Raw genomic sequence first — 21,233 nt, forward strand, 5'->3', positions numbered from 1 at the left:
ATTTGGAGATTGATGGCAGAAACATCATTGTGGGTTAGATGGATTCAGTGCTATATGATTCGGAAAAACTCTTTCTGTTCGATAAAAGAAAACACGAGCTCTGGATCTTGGGTATGGAGGAAACTACTTAAGCTAAGGGGTCTTGCAAAGCAGTTTCTCAGGAAGGAGGTCAGAAATGGTAATGGTACATCTTTCTGGTACGATAGATGGTCTCGGTTTGATACATTAATAGAGATGCTTGGAGAAAGAGGACCACTTGACTTGGGGATTCCTAACAGTTAATCTGTTGCTGAGGTTAAGACAATGAGGAGGAGAAGAAATCACAGAGTGGATATCCTTAACCAAGTCCAAGAAGAGATCAGTAAACTTGGGAATCAACAAGAGGAAGATGATACTCTCTGGAAACACGCTGAAGGAAAATATATAAATAAGTTCTCAACAAGCAAAACCTGGGATCAGATTCGGGATATTCAACAGGTCTGTGCTTGGAGCAAGTGAGTCTGGTTCTCCCAGTCCACTCTAAAATATTCTTTCATGATGTGGATTGTACTGAAGAGGAGGTTGCAGACGACAGATAGAATGCAGAGATGGAATAATTCTATAAACACAGATTGTGTTCTGTGCAATGATGGTCCTGAATCATGTGCACATCTCTTTTTTGGTTGTAGATACTCAGAGAATGTTTGGAGAAATCTGGTAGAAGGCCTTATGCAAGACACATTCACTACTGATTGGAGTACTCTGGTAAGGATTGTCTCGAAGCCATGGCTAACACCTATAAAGACTTTCCTTCCCAGATACACTCTACAGGCTGCTATGCACACAATTTGGTGGGAGAGGAATGCGCGAAGGCATGGCGAAGAGCCAAGAGACATGGCTAATCTGATACAGCTTATAGATAAAAATGTTAGGCTGAAGCTGCTTGCAGTAAGAGGGAAGGGGAGACACTTTGAAAAAGGGTTGATTACTTCGTTTGGGACAAGACTAAGCTCATGAAGAAGCAGATTCTTATTTCTTTGTAGTAGGAAAGGTTACATTTCTCATAAAACTAAGAAGCACTTGATGTAATACTGTTTTGTTTGAATAAATTTTACATTCATTCAAAAAAAAAAAAACATTATGCTTGACAAGGTTAATTGGTGTCTCTTAAGCTCATCTCTATTGGTGTCTCTTAAGCTCATCTCTTAGATGAAAACATATTTAAAATAACTCAAAAATAGGAAAAAAAGGAAGGAACATGTCTTATTTAAGGACAATAAGGCCATGATTATCGGTGTCCCACTTAGAATATCTTAGCATTAATAGGATTATAATTAAATGAAAAACATGCAATTAAAACTGGGACGGCCTTAGTTAAGAGTTTTTTGGTGGCGTCCTAAGGAGATACGTGCCGTGTCACGAATGGCCGAAAAAAAAGGGTAGGGCAAAATCGATTTGGAAACGAGAAACACTTTCTTCTTCTCTCTCTATCTCTCTTCTCTCTCGATCTCTCCTCTTCTCTCCCGATCTCTCGGTTCTCTCTTCTCTCTCGATCTCTCCTCTTCTCTCCCGATCTCTCGACATTCGACGGTTCTCTCTCGACATTCGATGGTTCTCTCTCGACTCTCGACGATTATCTCTCGACTCAACAGCGGTTCTCTCTCGACTCAACAGCGTATTCATCGATTCGAAGTTGAAGAGGGTAGGTGTTCCTCCTCCGTATTGAGTTTTTGCATGTATTAGGATTCGCATCACGTTGTAGAATTAGGGATTTCAAAAATCTATAATCGGCTTTCTAGTCTGTGAGAGTGTGAGAGAGTGTGCTTATTTGATGAAAGTATTCAACATGTATTTCGGAAATTGTGGGAACCGAAATTCGCACTGTCGATTTCCGTTTAAATAAGGAAAGTAGGAGAACCCTAGTTTCCCAGAGGTCCCGGATATCTGGTAATACCACACGCCAAGCAATCAGAACACGAAACGAGAACAGTAATAAAATAAGAAATCGAAAGAGAGAGCAAGATAGTTCTTATTCTGAATCTGCGTTTGAGCGTTTACAACAAGGTAAGTGCCTGGGCTACGAGAGCTGTCGGCGAGATTCCTAGTTCTAAAACCCTAAGACGGCAAAAACCTAATTAAGTCGCAGCTCGAATAACAAAAAACGGAAAATTGCCTAAAATTGCTCTAAATGCTAAGTTTGCTCTAAAAGTCCCCTTCATGCCTCTCACCTAGAACTCCTTATATAATGGCTCCAAGGTCGGTTTACGCTTTTCCCCTTCTGCCCTTCAGCCGTCATAGCATAAAAATGGAGATATTCCATTTTTTCCGATCTTCGTAATTATCTTCAAAATTTCGTATTTATCCGCGGAAACTTGACATTTATCTCTTCTTGCGAACCAAGCGTAAACCGTCATGCGGCTTACGGGTCGTTGGTTAAGAAATCGTAAGTTGGGCTTCGAGTCATGTCTTAGGTCCCTTTGGGCCGTTTTCCGACTCGAAGCGTTTATTACGGCTTCTTTCGATAAAGAACGGACTTTCCGCGATTTTCACGGTAAAGTTTGATCGATAACTTGGAATGGCGGGGGATCGTGAAATGGGATCGCTACGGTCTTCGGGAGATAGCATCGAAGGGTAGACGAGAACGCATGGACTAATGGCGTATCGATGTTTCGGAAGAGCTCGGTCGCTACGTGCAATTGCTTGGTCGATACGTAACGACCGAGCTTTGGCTCGAGCTCGGTCGCTACGTAGCGACCGAGCCATGGCTCGAGCTCGGTCGCTACGTAGCGACCGAGCCTTGGCTCGAGCTCGGTCGCTACGCAGCGACCGAGCTTTGGCTCGAGCTCGATCGCTACGTAGCGACCGAGCTTTGGCTCGAGCTCAGTCCCTACGTAGCGACCGAGTTTTGGCTCGAGCTCAGTCCCTACGTAGCGACCGAGCGGAACGTGTGTTCGGGTGCTGCGTAGCGACCCTTTTCGAGCTCTTGTCGGATGACTCGCGTTTCTTCCGCAAAGCTTTTCGTAAGGAAGAGTCTATTTCGAAAGTATTTGTCAAAGAAGTTTTCTACGTTTTTCTTCTTCGGGGATTTGGACGTTAACTTCGTCGTAACCGTTTTTGACCCCAACAGTTAGCCCCCAGCTCGTTGGGAGTGTGGATTCCTAGCGAGGTCCCAATGCGCGGTATGGCGAGTTCGGACGAGATTGGTGTATTTGGGCGAGTAAATAATAAATTTCTCATGCCTATAAGAAGGGAGGTAATTTCTTCACAATCTTCATACTTACCCATTCTCATAGAGAGGTTTCTCTTGAAAATTTCCTTCTCTTTCTCTCTATCATTTTCTTCTTGATTTTAAAAAGAAAAACACGAGATGTCGAGTAAGAAGAGGAGTTCGAAGAAAGGGCCCTTGCCCGCGAACGTTTCTGAAGAGCTTCGAGTGCTGAAGACGGAATTCGTTCCTCATTCGGTAGACCCAGCCGAGAACGAGGCATGGTGGGTGGCGTGTTACGGTTCAATCACGCCTGCCAAAGAAAAATTGTTCCCGGTCATGAACCATCGCCCGGTGGAGGCAGGTGCGCCGAGTAGGAGTACCAGTGAAATCCTCGAGGTCATGCGGTCGTTCTACCATATTTTGGACGCGGTGGAATTCAGGGTTCCTCGTCAAGGAGAATGCGCTAGTAGTCCCCCGAAGGGCTTCTTTACATGTTACGAGGCATTCGTAGTGCGTTGCCGTTTGTGGTTCGCGATCCCCGAGATCATCGTCCGTGTGTTGGGTCGTTTCGGGGTGGCGATAAGCCAACTGAATCCTCTTAGTATCCAGCACCTCGTAGGGATCCTGGTCCTTAGTTACGAGCATGGTCTCTCTCTCTCACCGTTGACCACTTCGAAGCGCTTCTTCGATTACAGATCATCAGGGAGACGGATACGTACAAGCTGGTTCCTCGGAACTTCATGTCAGTGATAAAGGGGTTTGCTTCTAACTTTAATTCGTGGAGGAAGTTTTTCTTCTTCGTTCGTGTAGACGCAGCGTCCATTGAGGAGAGTTATATCCCACTGTTTCGGAGGTTGCCGAACGATTATCCCTTTATCAACCCTCTTGCTCAGTTTCCTGAGGACATTATTGCGATGAGGGATCTGCTCAGGAATGGTCCTTTTTTCTGGACTTCCTTTACGCCGAAGAGAGTTCGAAAGGCGCTGAGGTTTGTGCATCCTAGTCCTGCTTTGGGCGGAGAAACAAGGAGTGATTCCGAAACTGAAGACCAAGGTCCCAACACCGCTCCCGCGATTGCGACGGGGCCGGACCCTTCGAAGGGGAAAGATATTGATCTCGGCGACCTTTAGTTTTCGGTGGACGATTGCATGCTTCCAGGATGGGATCCGAACCTTGCTTTCGCCGATGGAAGCGGTACGAGCGGGGTCCCTATTCCGGACTTTCATGATTTCTTCGCTGGTCTTCCGTCGGGCTTTGATGCTCCTCCGGCCATGAGCGAGTCGGGGAGGCCGGGAATTGTTGCGGAAGGATCTCGTATCATTAACGGGGTATAAACTTTAAGATTTCTGACGATCGTTATTATTATTTTTTGCTTATAACGTGTCAATCGGTTTTATAGGGTTTGAACTTGCTCGGATCGGTCATTGAGGCGAGCCATAGAGAGGCAATGATCTATCGCTTTAAGGCGGAGAAGGCGGAAAAGGATCTTGCCCATATGCGAGACGAGATGCTGGCGCGAGACGCTCAACTCGCTCGTGATCATGCCAGGGCTGTTCGTAGGGCGGAACGGAAGGGCAAAAGGGAAATCATCGAGGTGCTGAAGACTCGCGCTTCCCAATTCCAGGTAGAGTTTGGGAATATTAAGGGCGCTTTCAACTCGCTAGGTGACTTCCGTGAGTGTCGCGGCTCCATCGGGAGCCTTTGGAAGACGCAGGAAGATGATTACGTTTTCGAGAGGGAGATTGTAGAAACCCGTTCAAAAAAAAAAAAAAAAAAAAGAGAATGGTCGAGTGTCTTTGTGGTGGTCGAATCGTGGGCGGTAAAGATCGATCGGGAAATTTCGAAGAACGAGGTGGTCGAAGAAGTGATCATGGGTGAACTGAGTCGAATAAGTTGCTCGACCATAGTTAGAAGATGTCTTAGATTGATCAGACGGACGTTTTGGAAGCATAACAATTTTGGAAGCACGACAGTTTAGAAGCTCGACGTTTTTGAAGACCGACGTTTCTTCATCACGAAGTTTTCTTGGAAAATCTTCATATCAGTAAAATATTATTCTGGAGACATCATAAGTTGGAAGCAGGACGGTAATTAAGCACGACGGGAAGCAAGCACGACGGGATCGAAGCACGACGGGAAAACCTGAAATTGGGCGAAAACCCTAATTTCGGTATTATGGAATTCTTCGAGGAAGCCGGAGGCTCGGGAAATATTTTTACAGGATATCATAATTCATCTGGAGTCTATTAAAAATATTTAGAGCATCAGAACGGGAGCGGAAAAATATTCGGGATTGATCACGGGTCAGAAATTTGCCGGAAGGGTAAAAAATCGCGTAAACCGACCGAGAAGCCCGAGGTGGCTTGTTGCATGGGTTCAGAACGTGGTGTCAAGCATCTAACAAGCTGAGTGTCTCCAGAAGCTCGAGGTGTCGCCGTGTATGGAAGCTGTACATGCAGCCTGACATGTAGAAGCACGAGGTGGATCGACCAAGCACGAGGTGTCTCCGCGCATGCAACCGAAGCATGCTGATCGACATGTGTGTACTGGTGTGGCTTCTTGCATGCACTCCAGGCATGCATCCTGACATGTGGGAGGAGTGGTGGCGTCCTGCATGTGTCCTGGACATGCAGCCTGACATGTGGAGCACGAGGTGCCGCCGCGCATGCATCTGGAGCCATGCGAAGCGACACACGGGCTGCCACCAACCTGAAGCTGATTGGCTGTTGTCTCCTATAAATACCCCACGACCCCAGCTCATTTATTCACATCCAGACCTGTCCAAACCAAGTTAAAAACGTGAGAGAGAAGTAGAAAAAGAAAGCAAGTGATTCCGAGCTATTTCGAGAATTTTAGAGAGTTTTCGAGGTCAGTTCTCTACTGATTTCGAGTCAGCGCCTAGGGACGGTTCTGTCCAACTGAATTCGTCCAGGGCACTCAGTTCCTTTTATGATCAAGTGGAGATGCTGTCCGGAGTTAGTTCAGTTCTACGGGTTCAGATCAGTCGAAGTTCTGCTCGATACTCCGCCGGGAAGTCCGAAGAACTGTCCAGAAGCTAAAGGAGGTTCTGTCCGAGTCCAGATCAGTTTGTCGAGGCCTGTCAGTTTCTTCATGGTGAAGCCGAGATTCTGTCCAAGTCGAGATCAGTTCAGTCCAGTCCAGTCAAGACGTTCATCTCGGGTTTTGGCCAAGTCCTCTCCGATCAACCAGCTACTTCTCGCCTAGAACACTGTGAGTTGGTTTTGTGTGAATTCCACTTGGAATTTAGGGTAGTTTTGTGAGTTGGTTTTGTGTGAATTCCACTTGGAATTTAGGGTAGTTTTGTGAGTTGGTTTTGTTTGAGTTCCACTTGGAACTTAGGGAAGATCGAGTATTCATATAGAGTAGAATGCTCACTTTCTTGCATGGTAGAGTCCTTGGGGTTATTTATTAAACCGGACTCAGTTTAGCACGGGCTAGCTGAGATGAAATGGAATTAAAACTGAGATAATAACCTGACTAGGACTAGGATGCGTCATGGTTTATATTCTTGCGTGTTGATATGGTTGAGTGCAGATTCCCGTTATCTTTAAAGATAGTGTCGTAGCAGGAGGCCGAACTATCTGGGTAACGGTTTGATTGAGTAGATTGATTGAGTAGATTTAATTAAATGCTTGTTCGTTTAATTAATCTTGTTGAATAAGGTTAGTCATCTCTTGGTAAGGGAGTGACTAACTGGTTGAGTTGTTTAGTGATAATGTTGTTGTTTAGGGATCTTGGCCATATAGGCCGATCTCATGGTTGTGATGTTGATACTATGGGTCCTATGCCATATAGGCTGGACTACGAGTATTAGTTGATATTTTCGTAGACTCCTATATATTGTTTAGTTTTGGGTTGGAGTCTTGTGTCGAGTGTGTGTTATGCCGACAGCAGTTGCGAAACCCGCCCATGCTAGGTATGTTTTGGGGTGGACTAGTGTTTCCTCGCCCTCGTATTCAGCGGGTTCAAGGAAACCCCTTATTCGTTGGATCGGGAAGACTCAGATAGACGGGGTCATGGCCTATGGCTGAGTGATTACACGACGGTGTAATGTGGCAGTGACCCGAAGGACTGTGGGCTGTCGCGCGGTGACCCGAAGGACTATGGGCCGCGGTCGGTTGAAAGTTCCTTCTTTTGGCCTTTGTGGTAGGGAGATAGGATATTGCCGATAGAGAGGAGGAACACGAAGTCACCAGGGCCCAGGTTAGAGTGTTGCGTTAGTGTGTCGTAGAGGGTTATGGAACCCTCGAGTTAATGTAGCACCGATATACGGTGTTACGAGTAAGATCGAGTCATTGGTAGTTACTATCTTATTATTGTTGTGGTTGTGGATGTTGATTGCTTTGTTTGCAGGTTCTGACATTAAGTCCTAAGTCTGGCTTAGGTACCGGATTAGGCTTGGTGTGTATTTTGTTAGTGTAGGCCTGACGTTGGCCTGTATGTGTTTGAAGGATTGCTTGTGAAGGGTGGTGGATAATAAAGCTATGCGGTATCATTGGTTGGCCGATCATGTTCTTGTTTGATTGTTGGTCGACCGGCTCATGATACTTGTATAGTCTAAGTGTCTAACACTACATGAGTACTGAACTCAGGCGTATATATGGTTAACTAGGGATTGGTTGTTAACTTGTTTTAATGCAGGTTCCCGTTACTTGGAAGTTGGATTATGGCAGGAGGCCAAGTCTAACTTAGTAACGGTTTGCTTAGCCTTAGCTTATATTGCATGCTAGGGCTAGATTGATTGTTATTTTGGGTTGTCTGGGTTAGAGTCTAGGTTGCGGGTAAAGGCCGCCAGCTCACTGAGTAATACTAGATTACTCATCCAACTCCGTTGTCCTTTTTGCAGGTCGCTTTAGGTAAGGATAATTGGATAGCATGGTGCTGGACGTTAGGACCGCCAGTGTAGATTTTCATGTCTTTTGTAAACGGTATTGTGAATTGTGTTATATTGACTCGATTTGGCATTAGGCCGGGCCCAGTCTTGAATTATTCAATGTATGAATATTTCTTAAATTAATAACAGTAATTGTTTTATATGCGCTTCATGAGTACTCTGATATTTGACTAGTCCGGTCTAACACAACGTTAGGTCGTGGTACGGGTTGAAAAGTCTTAGGCCTCGATCTAACGGAAAATATTAACTCTAGGTACGGGTTGCCAAGCCTTGTGCCTTGACGCAGCGGGACGTGTTAGTGGACGAACTGGTCGAGGTCGTGGAGTAAATTTTGTGACTCTGGCCGGATCGTCCCTAACCCGTCACGTAGCGCTTCCGGACCATGGTGTTGGGTTGGACGGTCAGTCATGTTCTTGTTTGTTTGTTGGCTGGCCGGTTGGCCTTTCATCTCCAACCCTTGGTGCGGGTCGCCCGTCGGTCATGTTCTTGTTTGATTGTTGGCCGGTGGGTTGACATATGCCTAGGACGGTTCGGGGGTGTTACAGAGATGGAGTTAATGAAGGGTGGCATGAAGGATCATGCTCACGCTGAGGCGACCATTCCTCTGATCGATGGGAAGATTCAGGGATTCTGGGATCCCATCCCGGTTTCCCCTGATACCGTAGAAACTACGACTGATTTTGCTGGTGACGATGAGGAAGTGAACTTTCCCGCGGATGCATTCGGGGCTTCCTTGTCCGGGAATTTTAACTTTGATCTGTGAGTGTTTTGATGTGGTGGGATTTTTCCCTTTATCTAGTATTTAGCGGCCGGGTGTAGCCTTTGTTCATATAAGGCTGGCCGAGTGTGGCTTTCGAACTTTGTACGGGCCTATTTTGGCCGTTTTCGTCGGGATTGGCCGTTGGTGGCTTCGAAACCCCTACCGCTATGCGGTTTATATAATAGATGTTTGTTCGAGTTATTTTGTTTAGAGTGGGTTTTGAAGTAAACATGAGTTGTCGTCTCATATTTATCTTCGTTGAGGCGTTCAATCTGTTAGTTTGTTCGAGACGTGAGTTTTTGTAAAAATTATTTACAATTTTTCGGGAACGTTGAGATATGAACGAAGAGACATGTTTTAGGTCTCGTATCGTTTAGATATCATGTCTTTGAGATGTCTGAGACCAATGCGATGGGTTTAGGACAAGACCTAGGTTTACTCTCGGTTTTAAGGTTTATGCGGTGACTAGCCGGCTATCAGTTTTTCTGTTGCGATTTCAACCTGATTCGTACCGATTTAAAGTCCGCGATTGGTTCTCGGCTTATACGACTTGTACGGTACGAATCGAGCATCTTTCTAGAGACAATTTTTAAGCCAGCTGGAAGTGCTAGACCAAAATTTCGGATTTTTTTTTGTAGCACGCTTTCATCCTTGTGTTGGACATTTGAAGATCAAAAGAGTGATCAAGTTGCGTTTGTTTAAGACGGCTGATGTGTTCGTCGGGGCCAATCGGCGAACGGAGTGTCAGATTTGTAGTGGTCGCGTTTGGACAATTTGTTCGTATCATCTCGATTTTTAACTTGGCGACGTCTCGCAGTTATTTCGAAGACTATACGTATATTTTTGGTGCTGAAGTGAGATTGTTTTGCGATTTTGTCTTTAAAAAGGAGCGATGCATATTGATCGTAAAAATGATCGAAATTTCTATAGAATTCGATTACAATAACGCATCTTTTCCTATGTGGGAGTATACGAGTATACGTACCCACTCCCCCCCCCCTTTTTAGAGAGGGGGATAGCTGAACTCGTTTTTTGACGAGCTGCCTACGTACCCCTTTCGAGGATCAAGCCATCTCGTAGTTCTGTTTTGTGCCGCGAGCGTTTTCACTCGGCGGTTGTCGCCGTGTTGACCGCCTTGATCGAGACGATCGTGGCTGGGTCAGTGTTCTCTTCCGGATGTCCCGGTTCAGTTGTAATGTCGGCTTCGGGCTCATGTTGAGTTTTGACACCCGAAGCGTCTGCGTCAGCAGACGATGTTAGATCGTCTTTTCTTCATGCGTTTGCGATTTGGTCGAAGATTTATCAATCTTCATGCGTTTGCGATTTGCTGTTGCAGAGGTTGTCATCTGTCTTAACTTGTGTTCCGCGAGGAAGCACAGTCGCGACTGTTTCTGACATCCCCAAATAGCTGCGACTCCGTTCGGGGTCGGGAATTTGACGCCCAGGTGGTACGTCGATGGAACGGCTTGCATAGCGTTGAGCCATGGGGTTCCCATGATTACGTTGTAGATGGCAGGATGATCGACGACCGCGAACTCGACGATTTTTGTGATCTCCTTGGCCATGACTGGTATTTGAATCGATCTGAGTGTCATCGATACTTCGCCTAAAAAGCATGTGAGCGGTTTCGGCGTTGGAGTTACTTCTCCGAGTTCAATGCTCATTCGATTGAGAGTGTCGCGGAAGATTACATTGATCGTGCTTCCCGTGTCAATGAGTACTCTTCCGACTTCCAGATCTTGTATGACGAGGTCTATGACGAGCGGATCGCAGTGAGGTTGATCGATCCCGCCGGCTTCCTCCTTCGTGAAGGTGATCGAGCAATTCTGATCATCTCGGGTAGGCGACCATGTAGGCCAGTTTGCGCTTGACTCCGCCTTCCGCTGGAAAGCCTTGATGGCCGAAACCGTATCGTTGCAGAATTGCGATCCTCCGATGATCATGTTGACTCTACGACGGTCGTTCTCGTTCCCTTTGTCGTCTGGCTTCCTGCCGCGTTTGTCCCCAGATTGGTTTCTTTTGGGAGATCTCTCCGCGGGAGGATTTCAATCCGGCTTCGGGGGGCGATCGGTCTCGAGGATGAGATCTTTCACGCTGGTCACTTCCGAGAGTTCTCCAGCTAGTAGCTTCGCGGCCACCTTGTCGCTTATTCCGCTGACCCTAGACATTACCAATTTGAATCGGCCGATGAACTCACGGAGGGGTTCCTCTTCCCTCTGGGACTGACTCCAGAGATCGACATCGGAAGTTTCCCTATCTATGAACATAGAGTATTGCTTGAGAAACTCCGATGCGAGCTGTCGGAAACTTCCGATAGAATTTCGCTTAAAGCGCGCGAACCACTCGAGGGCTGCTCCTTCTAGATTCTCGACGAACAGGCGGCGGTAGCCAGCATCTCTTTTGCCATCCTTCAGCATAGCTCTTCCCATCGTGATGTGGAAAGCCTGAAGGTGCGCCCTCGGATCGGTCGCTCCATCGTACTTTGGTACCATCGTACTTTCCCGGATCGGATACCATCGTATTTGAGATGCGAGTAGTGAAAGGGGTCTTCCGAGCTCCCTCCAGCAGCCTGTCGATCTCGGGGGCCGCGCTGGTAGCGTGATGGATTTGGGATTTTACGGCTCTTACTTCTACCGCAGTCTTGGTGATATAGTCGCGAAGATCGCGTATATCTGACGTCTCGCAAGCAGATTTCCGAGCCTGTCGGCGTTTGCTGCGAGTAAGCTCGGCTTGCTTTTCAGCCAGCTCTTCTTGTTCGTTCCAATAGAGGATTTCCTCCTCTTCTGTCATTGGTTTGTCGAACGGAGAGCTTTCCCGAGTGAATTGGCTTCTGGTCCTCCTTGGATGTCTGTCGACGTCCTCATCAGTGTCGTTGGAGACATCGCTATGATCCAGGTCTACGTGCTCGGCTTCGTTATCCTCCGAAGCCTTCGCGGGAAGCGGAGGGCTTTCGGAGTTTCTCTTCTCGACGGGAGATTTCTCGCTAGGGTTTTAACCCGAAGGTCATTCCTGCGCGGCTCCGGGCCTGTTGAGTGGGGTTGCAAAGTCGAGTCTTTTCCCGCGGACTTTAGTGGTTCCGCGGGGTCGGATCGCTCGAGTCCTTACCGTTAAAGTGTCAACTTGTTTGGTCAAAGTGCTCACGAGCTTATCCTGTTCTTCCGACCTTTTTTCGTAGGTGGTGAACATTTTTTTTAAACTCCTCGAGCGCCGCGGCATTGGCTGGTGCGTTGGCCGCGGACACGTCCGCTGCGGGAGTGTGCAGTTCAGTGTCACTGCTTCCGTTGAGAGGAGTATGCACGTTATCTGCGTCGTTGGTCGACATGTCTGGTTGAGCGTGATGTGGCTGAGAGTTAGATTGATCCGTACCTCCCCTCCTTCTAGCGCCAAACTGTGGGAACCAAAATTCGCACTGTCGATTTCCGTTTAAATAAGGAAAGTAGGAGAACCCTAGTTTCCCAGAGGTCCCGGATATCTGCTAATACCACACGCCAAGCAATCAGAACAGGAAATGAGAACAGTAATAAAATAAGAAATCGAAAAAGAGAGCAAGATAGTTCTTTTTCCGAATCTGCGTTTGAGCATTTACAACAAGGTAAGTGCCTGGGCTACGAGAGTTGTCGGCGAGATTCCTAGCTCTAAAACCCTAAGACGGCAAAACCTAATTGAGTCGCAGCTCGAATAACAAAAAACGGAAAATTGCCTAAAATTGCTCTAAATGCTAAGTTTGCTCAAAAAGTCCCCTCCATGCTTCTCGCCTAGAACTCCTTATATACTGGCTCCAAGGTCGGTTTACGCTTTTCCCCTTCTGCCCTTAAGCCGTCATAGCATAAAAATGGAGATATTCCATTTTTCCGATCTTCGTAATTATCTTCAAAATTTCGTATTTATCCGCGGAAACTTAACATTTATCTTTCCTAGCGAACCAAGCGTAAACCGTCACGCGGCTTATGGGTCGTTGGTTAAGAAATCGTAAGTTGGGCTTCGAGTCTTGTCTTAGGTCCCTTTGGGCCGTTTTCTGACTCGAAGCGTTTATTACGGCTTCTTTCGATAAAGAACGGACTTTCCGCGGTTTTCACGGTAAAGTTTGATAGATAACTTGGAATGGCGGGGGATCGTGAAATGGGTTTGCTACGGTCTTCGGGAGATAGCATCGAAGGGTAGACGAGAACGCATGGACTAATGGCGTATCGATGTTTCGGAAGAGCTCGGTCGCTACGTAGCGACCGAGCTTCGGCTCGAGCTCGGTCGCTACGTAGCGACCGAGCCTTGGCTCGAGCTCGGTCGCTTCGTAGCGACCGAGCTTTGGCTCGAGCTCGGTCGCTTTGTAGCGACCGAGCTTTGGCTCGAGATCGGTCGCTACGTAGCGACCGAGCTTTGGCTCGAGCTCGGTCGCTACGTAGCGACCGAGCTCCTGCTCGAGCTCGGTCGCTACGTAGCGACCGAGCTTTGGCTCGAGCTCGGTCGCTACGTAGCGACCGAGCTCCTGCTCGAGCTCGGTCGCTACGTAGGGACCGAGCTTTGGCTCGAGCTCGGTCACTACATAGCGACCGAGCTTTGGCTCGAGCTCAGTCGCTACGTAGCGACCGAGCGAAACGTGTGTTCGGGTGCTGCGTAGCGACCCTTTTCGAGCTCTTGTCCAATGACTCGCGTTTCTTCCGCAAAGCTTTTCGTAAGGAAGAATCTATTTCGAAAAATATATTTGTCGAAGAAGTTTTCTACGTTTTTCTTCTTCGGGGATTTGGACGTTAACTTCGTCGTAACCGTTTTTGACCCCAACAGAAATCAATACTAATTTGATGAAACTGAATTTTTTTTCGTTTGATTCTGAGTGTTTTGTTAGGTGTGGTTCGTCTGCAATTACCGGGAAAGGAAACAACTCTAAGAAGAACAATCATTTCGTCCAAAGTTGAAGGTAATTGACTTTCTCTTCAGCTCTCAAAGTAATCTTGTTCGTATAATGACATGATATTAATCTAGTTTGTATTCTTGAAATAACTCTCTAGTTTGTTTTCAACCAAATCGTCTAGACTTGGACTCTTGTTTCTGTAATGAACTATGCTAGTTTGTATACCTTTATTGCTAGTTTGCTGATATTCCGTATTTTTAACGGTTTTAAACTCGTTTTGGAGCAATTAAATGGTCGGTTTTAATTAATGTTTTGGTCTATTTGATGCGTTTTGGTGTTCTTAAGTGTAATATGCAGGTTACTAGATAGCTTGAAAGAAAAGAACGCATTCAGGATTTATTCAGAAGCAAGATGGACCGAACAATGGACCGAACGAGAAGTATTGATCGCACAGAGCCACAGATCGACCGATCCATTCCATGTGGATCGACCGATCCATGGTTTCAGCACTAGATCGACCGATCCGGTCTATGTGGATCGACCGATCTCAGGCTCTACGGGCTCCACACGCACAAACGAGCTTTTCACTCCTTTTTACCCACTCCCCTCAATAATTCAGGGGAGAACTCGACTTTGGAGACTCAGAAAAGACCAGGGGCGACCAAAGAGGAGATTTACAAGTTCTAGAGAGAAGATTTGAGTGTTTTGTACTTGTTTTGGTGTGATTTGTGAAGATTTGTAAAGGAGTTCATCTCAAAACCATTTGGAGAAGATCTTCTGAACCTTTACTCTGTTTTAATACAATCTTATCATGTTTTCTTCATCAAAATCGTTTTGTTCTTGCTTAGTTATGTGTGAGTAGTCATCTAGTTGGGTTTAGGGGTTCTCATAGGGGATTTCTTGATGTTTTGATCCATAAAACGTGTGTAGACTAAGGGATTACGTTTTGGTTCTTCATCTAATGGATTTCTTACTGCTTGAACTGAATTGATCACTTAGTTCATGATTTCAGATTGTTTGATGCACCGAAAGTGATTGTTTGAACTTCCGAAAATACTTTAGATGAGCAAAGTGTCCTTAACCCTCGGAAGTTGATGTTATTGCGCTTTGTGAACATATTGAACCTGTTCTTAATGCTTGTTTAGAAATTGAAACTCAGCGGAAGTTAGTGTGGAGATTTCTATAACATAGAGAATTAGCGCTACGGAAGTAGGTTAATTCTAATATCGTGTTTGAGTTCTAGACGGTTCTTAATATATCCCTGTGTCTGCCATTAATTGTATCTTGATTAAAAAGAAATCCCTGAGAATTCCCAATGCCCAACGTTTGTTTTAAAATAGTTTTCAAATCGTTTAAATCATCTTTTTACAACTTGTTTATGTTTTGTGACACTAGAGAAAATTAAATAAAAACCAACAAAAAATATATCTTGTTTCGCTGTAGCTATTAACTTGTCTGCAACTCTACGTGTGATCATCGGTCCCTGTGGATTCGATCCCGTATTACTACTGCGTACTTTACTGTGCACTTGCAGTTAGATAATCGGGTTAAAACTCGAGACATCAAGTTTTTGGCGCCGTTGCCGGGGACCATTTGGTCACCCTAGAGTTAATGATCAGTTTAAGACTATAGCATTTTCTTTATTTTGTCTAATGTTTCTGTCTTTCTCTTTCTGTTTGTGTTTTCAGGTGAATGAGCGGATTTCATACTAGAAGCAAAGGATCATCGAATTTAATACCTTTGGAGTTAGAGCTCGGCCGCCTAGAGAGACAAGTGAAAAAGAAAAGACTTGAGTCCGCTGAAGAGGTTGAAATGGCTGAACACCAAGAAGACCAATTTCAGGACAACCCGCAAAATCCAATTCCTGTAGATGAACGAGAAGGCAACAATGCTGGTGATAATCAGCAGGCTGGTGTAGCTGCAAGACAACAGGCTGGAGACTATGGCATGCCTAGGATGACGCTTGCACATTATGATACACCAGATGCATTCTATGCCGATCGTTCTGGGATTCGCCCACCTCCCATTGAGAGAAGAGACTTTGAGATCAAGACTGGTCTCATTAATTTGGTGGAGAAAAATCCGTTTCATGGAAACCCGTCTGAGGACCCGATGTATCACTTGGAGCATTTTGAGCGAGTCTGTGACACCAGCAGACATAATGGAGTTCCTCAAGGCGCTTTGAAATGCAGGTTGTTCCCGTTTTCCTTAGCTGATAAAGCTATCAGATGGTTAAAGTCCATCCCTCCAGGATCTCTTACTACATGGGAAGAGACAAGAGCTGCTTTTCTACAGCATTTCTTCACCAAGTCAAGGTCCACATATCTGAGAAGCAGAATTGGAAGCTTTCAGCAACTTGATTCAGAAAGCTTTCATGAGGCTTGGGAGCGTTTCAAGGAGTACACACAGGACTGCCCTCACCATGGCTACACTGATGTGAGTTTGCTGAACATTTTCTATAATGGAGTTCATGAAGAGAGTCAAGATGCCATGGACACAGCAAGTAATGGTGATTTCATGACCAAGACTGTTGAAGAAGCTTACACCTTGTTGAACAACCTGTCATCCAGCAAAGCAAACCGCAAGTCAAGGTTTGATACCAGCCAGAAGGGTGTTGGTTATGAATCCAAGAAGATAGATGAGTTGAATGCCAAGATTGAGATGCTTCTCAAGAGAGATCAGAAATCTGTGAAATTTGTGGAGGAGCAAGGCTATCGTTCCTCACAAGAAGCTGTTGGTGATGATTCAAGTGATATGCAGGCTGATGTGAACTACATTGGTGGTCAAGGAAACTACAACAGAGGCTACAATCAGAACCTTGGGTGGAATCAAAATCAGCAAAATAATCTGTCTTACCGGAGCAACAATGTGGAGAATCCACAACATCAGTCCTACCCTCAGGCAGGAAACAGGCAGAACCAGAATCAGAACCAGAGTGTGTTCAACCAAGGATTTCAGAACAGAAATCAATATCAGGGGAACAACTCGGGCAACTCAGGATTTCAGCAAAGGCAGCAGTACAACAACTATCAGAATCAAGGAAATGCCTCTTCGTCACAGCCTTCTCAGGATAACGAAATTAAGAAGATGCTGCAAATGGTGCTAGAAGGTCAGAAGAATAGCACTGCAGAGATAAACACCAAGGTGGATAACATGTATGGAGAGCTTAATGGGAAGTTTGAAGCTTTGAACACCCATTTGAAAGTTTTGGAAAAGCAAGTTGCTCAAACCGCCTCCAGCAGCAGAACAGCACCTGGATTTCTACCAGGGAAGTCAGAGACGAATCCAAGGAGTTTGTGAATGCTATAACACTTAGGAGTGGAAAAACGATTGAGGAATCGAAAGAGAAAGAGATCGACCGATCTCAAGAACAGATCGACCGATCCAAGGGGAAGGAGATCGACCGATCCGGTCCATCTGGATCGACCGATCCCGTGTCGACGAAGCCAAATTCCTCTGAACCTGAAGAGGTGTATGTGGCGCCTCCTGCTTATGTTCCTAAGGCTCCATACCCATCCAGACCAAGGCAGAAGATCAAAGAACGTGAGTACGAGAAGCTAAAGAACCTTGTTGGGGAGTTACATGTGAGATTGCCATTTGTTGAAGCGGTGAAGATGGTACCTTCTCTTAAAAGGTACATGAAGGAGATTCTTACCGATAAGATGAGCCTAGAGCGGGGTGTGTTGATGCTCAATGAGGAGTGTAGCGCAGTTCTACAAAATGTCATGCCTAAAAAGCGTGAAGATCCCGGAGCATTTGTTCTACCATGCCGCATTGGATCACTTACTTTTGAGAAGAGTCTCTGCGATCTGGGTTCAGGAGTGAGCCTAATGCCTTTCTCTGTCTCTGAGAGGCTAGGCATGACGAACTACAAACCTACAAGGATCTCCTTGGTCCTTGCTGACCGATCAGTGCGAAGACCAGTCGGTGTACTAGAGAACATCCCTGTTGGTGTTGGAAAGGGATACGTGCTTACCGATTTTGTAGTTCTGGAGCTGGAAGAGGAACCTAAAGATCCTCTCATTTTGGGCAGACCGTTTTTAGCTACTGCTGGAGCCATGATTGATGTACAGAATGGGCATATAGACTTACGTCTAGGAGACATGGCGATGAGATACAATGTGGAGAAGGTGCTGAAAAATCCGACTATTGATGGACAGACTTTCTGGGTTGATACATTGACTGAACTGGTGGAGGAAATGGATGAAGAGTTGCACACTGATGATCCTCTACAAGTCGCATTGACCCAAAGGGAGAGTGAGTTCGGGTTCATGAACCAAGAAGTGGTTGGATTTTCTGAGATTTTGGATTCAGCCTCACCGATTGAGAAGCATGTCGCCTATGTCAGCCTTGAAGACTCAGGCACCGATAAAACCGTCAAACCGTCATCCTCCCAACCAGATTGGAGTGAGGAGAATGCTCCAAAGGTGGAACTTAAAGCCCTCCCAGCTGGGCTGAGGTATGCATTCTTGGGACCGAATTCCACATATCCTGTTATTATTTGTGCTAACCTGAATAATGTGGAGACCGCTTTGCTTCTTTCAAAATTGCGAAAGTATAGAAAAGCATTGGGGTACTCTTTGGATGATATTACAGGTATTTCTCCAGATCTTTGCATGCACAAGATTCACTTGGAGGATGAGTCAAAGACGTCCATAGAGCACCAGCGAAGACTGAATCCCAAACTGATGGAAGTTGTGAAAAAGGAGATTCTAAAGCTGTTGAGTGCAGGGGTGATCTACCCAATTTCAGACAGTACTTGGGTGAGCCCGGTTCATGTGGTTCCTAAGAAGGGTGGCATCACTGTCATCACAAATGAGAAGGATGAGCTGATTCCTACCAGAACAGTCACAGGGCATAGGATGTGCATTGACTACAGGAAGCTAAACTCAGCCACAAGGAAGGACCACTTCCCACTTCCTTTCATTGACCAGATGCTGGAAAGACTAGCCAACCACCCCTACTACTGTTTTCTCGATGGTTACTCTGGGTTCTTTCAGATACCCATTCATCCAGACGACCAAGAGAAGACAACATTCACCTGCCCATACGGTACTTTTGCCTACAGGAGAATGCCTTTCGGATTGTGCAATGCTCCTGCCACTTTCCAGAGATGCATGATGTCGATCTTTACTGATCTTATTGAGGACATTATGGAGGTTTTTATGGACGATTTCTCAGTCTACGGTTCTTCATTTAGCGACTGCCTTGCTAATCTGTGCAAGGTGCTGGAAAGATGTGAGGAGAAGAACTTGGTGTTAAATTGGGAGAAGTGTCATTTCATGGTGAAAGATGGCATTGTTTTGGGTCACAGGATATCAGAGCAGGGTATCGAGGTTGACAAAGCAAAGATTGAAGTTATGACCAGCCTACAGCCTCCCAGGACAGTGAGGGATATTCGGAGTTTTCTGGGACATGCCGGTTTCTACAGGAGGTTTATCAAAGACTTCTCTATGATAGCGAGGCCACTCACCCGTCTGCTGTGCAAAGAAGCGAAGTTTGTTTTTGATGCTGACTGCCTCGCTGCGTTTCAGATTCTCAAGAAGTCTCTAGTCAGTGCTCCCATTGTGCAGCCACCAGATTGGGACTTGCCATTTGAAATAATGTGTGACGCAAGTGATTACGCGATTGGAGCTGTTTTGGGGCAGAGAAAAGACAAGAAACTCCATGTGATCTATTATGCCAGCCGAACGCTTGATGATGCTCAAATCAAGTATGCTACCACTGAGAAGGAGTTGCTGGCAGTAGTTTATGCTTTCGAGAAGTTCAGGTCCTATTTGGTGGGCTCGAAAGTAATTGTGCACACAGATCATGCAGCCTTGAAGTACCTGATGACGAAAAAAGATGCTAAACCGAGACTCTTAAGGTGGATCTTACTCCTACAGGAGTTTGATATTGAGATCAGAGACAAGAGAGGAGCAGAAAATGGAGTGGCAGATCATCTTTCCCGAATGAGAGTGGAAGCTGAAACACCACTGGATGATACATTACCCGAGGAGAATGTCTATGTGATCACCTTGCTGGAGGATGAGTATTTGGATCAGGCTGATTGCTGTGCCATGAGACAAATTCAGGATGATCTCCCATGGTTTGCAGACTTTGCAAACTACCTATGTGCTGGAATTGAACCACCGAACCTGAAGGGATATGAGAGGAAGAAGTTCATGAGAGATGTGAACCACTATTACTGGGATGATCCCTTCCTCTACAAGAGATGCTCAGATGGTTTATTCAGGAGATGCGTTCTGGAGAATGAGATGCAAGGGATTCTTTTCCACTGCCACAGTTCAGAATACGCAGGCCATTTTGCAACATTCAAGACGGTTTCTAAGGTCCTGCAGGCTGGTTACTGGTGGCCTACACTTTTCAGAGACGCCCATGAGTTTGTCTCAAAGTGTGATGCATGTCAGCGGAAGGGTAACATCAGTAAGAGAAATGAGATGCCCCAAAATTTCATCCTTGAAGTTGAAGTTTTTGATGTATGGGGAATTGATTTTATGGGCCCTTTCCCATCTTCTTATGGAAATGAGTACATCTTGGTTGCGGTTGATTATGTCTCCAAGTGGGTGGAAGCAGTAGCCAGCAAGACAAATGACTCTAGTGTTGTCAAGAAAATGTTCAAGACAGTCATTTTTCCAAGATTCGGGATCCCGAGAGTGGTTATTAGTGATGGAGGCTCTCACTTCATCAACAAGACGTTCGATAAACTGCTGAAGAAACATGGAGTAAAGCATAAGGTAGCTACACCTTATCATCCTCAGACAAGTGGGCAGGTTGAAATATCGAACCGAGAAATCAAGGGAATTTTGGAGAAGGCTGTAGGCAAAACAAGGAAAGACTGGGCTGTGAAGCTTGATGACGCCTTATGGGCGTATAGAACCGCCTACAAGACTCCCTTGGGCACCACTCCTTTTAATCTGGTCTATGGAAAGTCTTGTCACCTACCTGTGGAATTGGAGTACAGTGGTTTTTGGGCAACGAAGTTGATGAACTTCGACATTAAAACCGCTGCAGAAAGGAGGATGGTTCAGTTGAACGAGCTGGACGAGATTCGGTTGAACGCCTATGAGAACACCAAAATCTACAAGGAAAGAACTAAGGCGTGGCATGACAGAAAGATAATCCCGAGAGACTTCGCTGCTGGAGACAAAGTCCTTCTGTTCAACTCTAGACTCAAGCTATTTCCTGGAAAGCTTAAGTCTCGTTGGTCCGGACCTTTCACCATCACAGACGTTAGACCTTATGGAGCTGTTGTCTTGGAAGACAATGGGAGGAAGTTCACAGTCAATGGGCAGAGGCTAAAACCTTACTTCACAGATGCAAAACCCGAAGAAGGAACCAACATTCCTTTATCGGAACCCGATCTCGCCTAAGGACAACATAATAGTCAGGCTCGCGACTTTAAACAAGCGCTGACTGGGAGGCAACCCACATGGTTTGATTTTCTTTCTCTTTTTGTGATTATGTTTTCTTGTGTGAATTGATTATTGGTTGTGTTTTTAGATGATTTTTAGGCATGTATCAC

At 45.8% G+C, this 21,233-nt stretch overlaps 1 protein-coding gene and 1 non-coding gene across 2 annotated transcripts; one reads left to right on the top strand and one right to left on the bottom strand.

Annotated features, from left to right (window-relative positions):
- Positions 1 to 303: 303 nt before the first annotated feature.
- LOC106383902 lies at positions 304 to 996 on the top strand. The gene is made up of 2 exons (XM_013823953.2): positions 304 to 494; positions 669 to 996. Exons 1-2 carry the CDS (start codon positions 304 to 306, stop codon positions 994 to 996), a joined length of 519 nt encoding a protein of 172 aa, XP_013679407.2.
- A 15,034-nt stretch (positions 997 to 16,030) lies between these two features.
- On the bottom strand, positions 16,031 to 16,137 carry LOC125582727. The gene has a single exon (XR_007320182.1). It is a non-coding gene; the product is annotated as a small nucleolar RNA R71 (small nucleolar RNA).
- Positions 16,138 to 21,233: the final 5,096 nt, after the last annotated feature.

This window comes from Brassica napus, chromosome C2, assembly GCF_020379485.1.
Source record: "Brassica napus cultivar Da-Ae chromosome C2, Da-Ae, whole genome shotgun sequence".
Classification (NCBI taxonomy): domain Eukaryota; kingdom Viridiplantae; phylum Streptophyta; class Magnoliopsida; order Brassicales; family Brassicaceae; genus Brassica; species Brassica napus.